The following is a 6,000-nucleotide window of genomic DNA, read 5'->3' as shown; positions in this document are numbered from 1 at the left end:
CGCTGCCCGGGATGGACGGTGAGTGCCCAATCATTCATTCATTCACTCCTATTTATTGAGCGCTTACGGTGTGCGGAGCACTGTACTAAGCGCTTGGGAACTACAAGTTGGCAACATATAGAGACAGTTCCTACCCAACAGTGGGCTCACAGTCTAAATCAATCAATCAATCGTATTTATTGAGCGCTTACTGTGTGCAGAGCACTGTTCTAAGCGCCTGGGAAGTGCAGGTTGGCAACATCTAGAGACGGTCATTCATTCAATTGTATTTATTGAGCGCTTACTGTGTGCAGAGCACTGGACTAAGCGCTTGGGAAGCACAAGTTGGCAACATGTAGAGACAGTCCCTACCCAACAGTGGGCTCACAGTCTAGAAGGGGGAGACAGAGAACAAAACAAAACATACTAACAAAATAAAAGAAATAGAATAAATATGTACAAGTAAAATGAATAAATAAAAAGAGTAATAAATATGTACAAACATATATGCATACGTACAGGTGCTGTGGGGAAGGGAAGGAGGTAAGGCGGGGGGGATGGAGAGGGGGAGGAGGGGGAGAGATAAATACGATTGAATGAATAGATGTTGCCCACTTGTCCTTCCCAAGCGCTTAGTCCAGTGCTCTGCACACTGTAAGCGCTCAACCAATCAATCAATCGTATTTATTGAGCGCTTACTGTGTGCAGAGCACTGGACTAAGCGCTTGGGAAGGACAAGTGGGCAACATCTAGAGACGGTCCCTACCCAACAGTGGGCTCACAGTCTAAATAAATCCGATTGAATGAATGGATAGGTGTTGCCCACTTGTTCTTCCCAAGCGCTCAGTACAGTGCTCTGCACACTGTAAGCGCTTGATCAATCAATCAATCAATCGTATTTATTGAGCGCTTACTGGGTGCAGAGCACTGGACTAAGCGCTTGGGAAGGACAAGTGGGCAACATGTAGAGATGGTCCCTACCCAACAGCGGGCTCACAGTCTAAATAAATACGATTGCATGAATAGATGTTGCCCACTTGTCCTTCCCAAGCACTTAGTACAGTGCTCTGCACACTGTAAGCGCCCAATAAATACAATGGAATGAACGAATGAATCAATATATTCTGGATATGACTGTAGATATGATTTGTTTGAGCTGATCGCACACGCGCATATAGCCAGCGTGGCTCAGTGGAAAGAGCCCGGGCTTTGGAGTCAGAGGTCATGGGTTCGAATTCATTCAGTTGTATTTATTGAGATTTATTGTGTGCAGAGCACTGTACTAAGCGCTTGGGAAGTACAAGTTGGCAACAGAGACGGTCCCTACCCTTCAAATCCCGACTCTGCCACGTTCATTCATTCACTCATTCAATCGTACTTATTGAGTGCTTACTGTGTGCAGAGCACTGTACTAAGCGCTTGGGAAGTCCAAGTTGGCAGCATATAGAGACGGTCCCTACCCAACAGTGGGCTCACAGTCTAGAAGAACTTCTCTGTGACTCAGTTACCTCACCTGTAAAATGGGGATTAAAAGCGTGAGCCCCTTGTGGGACAACCTGATTACCCTCTCTCTATCTACCCCAGTGCTTAGAACACTGCCTGGCACATAGGAAGTGCTGAACAAACACCATTATTATTATTATTTCCACTAGGTCATGCTGTTAATCCAAGCTCTCAGTACAGTGCTCTGCACACATTAAGTGCTCAATAAATACCACTTGTCAGCTGTGTGACTTTAGGCATGTCACTTCACTTCTCTAGGCCTCAGTTCCCTCGCCTGTAAAATGGGGATGAAGACTGGGAGTCCCCTGTGGGACAACCTGATCACCTTGTAACCTCCCCGGCACGTAGAACAGTGCTTTGCACATAGCAAGCACTTAACAAATGCCATTATTATTATTATTATTATTATTATTATTAATCAATGCCATCATTATTATTCTCTGTGCCTCAGTTGCCTCGTCTGTAAAATGGGTATTTAGTCTGTGAGTCCCCCGTGGGACAACCTGATCACCTTGTAACCTCCCTGATGCTTAGAACAGTGCTTTGCACATAGTAAGCGCTTAATCAATACCACCATTATTATTCTCTGGGCCTCAGTTACCTCATCTGTAAAATGGGTATTTAGACTGTGAGCCCCCCGTGGGACAACCTGATCACCTTGTAACCTCCGCGGCACTTAGAACAGTGCTTTGCACATAGTAAGCGCTTAATCAATGCCATCATTATTATTCTCTGGGCCTCAGTTACCTCGTCTGTAAAATGGGTATTTAGTCTGTGAGCCCCCTGTGGGACAACCTGATCACCCTGTAACCGCCCCGGCGCTTAGAACAGTGCTTTGCACATAGTAAGCACTTAATCAATGCCACCATTATTATTCTCTGGGCCTCAGTTGCCTCATCTGTAAAATGGGTATTTAGTCTGTGAGCCCCCCGTGGGACAACCCGATCACCTTGTAACCTCCCCAGCGCTTAGAACAGTGCTTTGCACATCGTAAGCACGTAATCAATGCCATCATTATTATTCTCTGGGCCTCAGTTACCTCGTCTGTAAAATGGGTATTTAGTCTGTGAGCCCCCTGTGGGACAACCTGATCATCTTGTATCCTCCCCGGCGCTTAGAACAGTGCTTTGCACATAGTAAGCGCTTAATCAATGCCACCATTATTATTCTCTGGGCCTCAGTTACCTCATCTGTAAAATGGGTATTTAGTCTGTGAGCCCCCCGTGGGACAACCTGATCACCTTGTAACCTCCCCGGCGCTTAGAACAGTGCTTTGCACATCGTAAGCACGTAATCAATGCCATCATTATTATTCTCTGGGCCTCAGTTACCTCATCTGTAAAATGGGTATTTAGTCTGTGAGCCCCCTGTGGGACAACCTGATCATCTTGTATCCTCCCCGGCGCTTAGAACAGTGCTTTGCACATAGTAAGCGCTTAATCAATGCCACCATTATTATTCTCTGGGCCTCAATTACCTCATCTGTAAAATGGGTATTTAGACTGTGAGCCCCGCGTGGGACAACCTGATCACCTTGTAACCTCCCCAGCGCTTAGAACAGTGCTTGGCACATAGTAAGCTCTTGGTCAATGCCATCATTATTATTCTCTGGGCCTCAGTTACCTCATCTGTAAAATGGGTATTTAGTCTGTGAGTCCCCTGTGGGACAACCTGATCACCTTGTAACCTCCCCAGCGCTTAGAACAGTGCTTTGCACATAGTAAGCGCTTAATCAATGCCATCATTATTGTTCTCTGGGCCTCAGTTACCTCATCTGTATAATGGGTATTTAGTCTGTGAGCCCCCCGTGGGACAACCTGATCACCTTGTCACCTTGTAACCTCCCCAGCGCTTAGAACAGTGCTTTGCACATAGTAAGCGCTTAATCAATGCCACCATTATTATTCTCTGGGCCTCAGTTACCTCATCTGTAAAATGGGTATTTAGTCTGTGAGCCCCCCGTGGGACAACCTGATCACCTTGTACCCTCCCCGGCGCTTAGAACAGTGCTTTGCACATAGTAAGCACTTAATCAATGCCACCATTATTATTCTCTGTGCCTCAGTTGCCTCATCTGTAAAATGGGTATTTAGTCTGTGAGCCCCCTGTGGGACAACCTGATCACCTTGTAACCTCCCCGGCGCTTAGAACAGTGCTTTGCACATAGTAAGCACTTAATCAATGCCACCATTATTATTCTCTGGGCCTCAGTTGCCTCATCTGTAAAATAGGTATTTAGTCTGTGAGTCCCCCATGGGACAACCTGATCACCTTGTAACCTCTGCGGCGCTTAGAACAGTGCTTTGCACATAGTAACCGCTTAATGCCATCATTATTATTCTCTGGGCCTCAGTTACCTCGTCTGTAAAATGGGTATTTAGTCTGTGAGTCCCCCGTGGGACAACCTGATCACCTTGTATCCTCCCCGGCGCTTAGAACAGTGCTTTGCACGTAGTAAGCTCTTAGTCAATGCCATCATTATTATTCTCTGGGCCTCAGTTCCCTCATCTGTAAAATGGGTATTTAGACTGTGAGCCCCGCGTGGGACAACCTGATCACCTTGTAACCTCCCCAGTGCTTAGAACAGTGCTTGGCACATAGTAAGCTCTTAGTCAATGCCATCATTATTATTCTCTGGGCCTCAGTTACCTCATCTGTAAAATGGGTATTTAGTCTGTGAGCCCCCCGTGGGACAACCTGATCACCCTGTAACCTCCCCGGCGCTTAGAACAGTGCTTTGCACATAGTAAGCGCTTAATCAATGCCATCATTATTATTCTCTGGGCCTCAGTTCCCTCATCTGTAAAATGGGTATTTAGTCTGTGAGCCCCCCGTGGGACAACCTGATCACCTTGCAACCTCCCCGGCGCTTAGAACAGTGCTTTGCACATAGTAAGCTCTTAGTCAATGCCATCATTATTATTCTCTGGGCCTCAGTTCCCTCGTCTGTAAAATGGGGATTTAGTCTGTGAGCCCCCCATGGGACAACCTGATCACCTTGTAACCTCCCCGGCGCTTAGAACAGTGCTTTGCACATAGTAAGCGCTTAATAAATACCATTATTATTATTATGTTGCCAACCTGTACTTCCAAAGCGCTTAGGACAGTGCTCTGCACACAGTGAGCGCTCAATAAATACAATGGAATGAATGAATGAATCAATATATTCTGGCTATGACTGTAACTATGGTTTGTTTGAGCTGAATGTACGTGTGCCTATAGCCCTAATTCTATTTCACGCCTGTCTCTGTGTTTTGTTTTGTTGTGTGTCTCCCCCTTCTAGACTGTGAGCCCATTGTTGGGTAGGGACCGTCTCTATATGTTGCCAACTTATACTTCCCAAGCGCTTAGTAATAATAATGATGGTATTTGTTAAGCGCTTACTATGTGCCAAGCTCTGTTCTAAGCGCTGATAATAATGATGGCATTTATTAAGCTCTTACTATGTGCAAAGCACTGTTCTAAGCGCTGGGGAGGTTACGAGGGGATCAGGTCATCCCACGGGGGGCTCACAATCTTCATCCCCATTTTACAGATGAGGGAACTGAGGCCCAGAGAAGTGAAGTGACTTGCCCAAAGTCAGCCAGCTGACAGTTGGCGGGGCCGGAATTTGAACCCATGACCTCTGACTCCAAAGCCTGTGCTCTTTCCACTGAGCTACGCTGCTTGCTCTGCGCACAGTAAGCGCTCAATAAATACGATGGAATGAATTGAATGAATGAATAAGCGCCTACTCTGTGCTAAGCGCTGTTCTAATCAATCAATCAATCAATCGTATTTATTGAGCGCTTACTATGTGCAGAGCACTGTACTAAGCGCTTGGGAAGTACAAGTTGGCAACACATAGAGACAGTCCCTACCCAACAGTGGGCTCACAGTCTAAAAGGGGGAGACAGAGAACAGAACCAAACATATCAACAAAATAAAATAAATAGGATAGAAATGTACAAGTAAAATAAATAAATAAATAGAGTAATAAATATGTACAACCATATATACATATATACAGGTGCTGTGGGGAAGGGAAGGAGGTAAGCACTGGGAGAAGCAGCCTGGCTTAGCGGAAAGAGCCTGGGCTTGGGAGTCAGCGGTCGTGGGTTCAAATCCCGGCTCCACCACTTGCCAGCTGGGTGACTTTGGGCAAGTCACTTCACTGCTCTGGGCCTCAGTTCCCTCATCTGTCAAATGGGCAAGTTGGCAACATATAGAGACGGTCCCTACCCAACAGTGGGCTCACAGTCTAGAAGGGGGAGACAGACAACAAAACCAAACATATTAACAAAATAAAATAAATAGAATAGTAAATATGTACAAGTAAAATAAATAGAGTAATACATCTGTACAGACATATATACAGGTGCTGTGGGGAGGGGAAGGAGGTAGGGCGGGGGGATGGTGGGGGGAGAGGAAGGAGGGGGCTGAGTGTGGGAAGGCCTCCTGGAGGAGGTGAGCTCTCAGTAGGGCTTTGAAGGGAGGAAGAGAGCGAGCTGGGCGGATGGGCAGAGGGAGGCCATTCCA

General features: G+C 46.4%; 1 protein-coding gene across 3 annotated transcripts in view; it reads left to right on the top strand.

Annotated features, from left to right (window-relative positions):
* LOC119942307 (katanin interacting protein) overlaps window positions 1–6,000 on the top strand; it is a 174,122-nt gene continuing 168,122 nt past the window's right edge. For all 3 annotated transcript variants that reach the window (XM_038763019.1, XM_038763018.1, XM_038763017.1), the window contains exon 1: window positions 1–18. In XM_038763019.1, the coding sequence (XP_038618947.1) occupies window positions 12–18 (7 nt within the window). In that variant the 5' untranslated portion in view covers window positions 1–11. The remainder of the gene's footprint in view (window positions 19–6,000) is intronic.

The sequence above is a fragment of the Tachyglossus aculeatus genome, chromosome 21 (assembly GCF_015852505.1).
Source record: "Tachyglossus aculeatus isolate mTacAcu1 chromosome 21, mTacAcu1.pri, whole genome shotgun sequence".
Classification (NCBI taxonomy): domain Eukaryota; kingdom Metazoa; phylum Chordata; class Mammalia; order Monotremata; family Tachyglossidae; genus Tachyglossus; species Tachyglossus aculeatus.
Note: the sequence above shows the minus strand (reverse complement) of the source record. Positions and strands in the feature narration are given on the sequence as shown.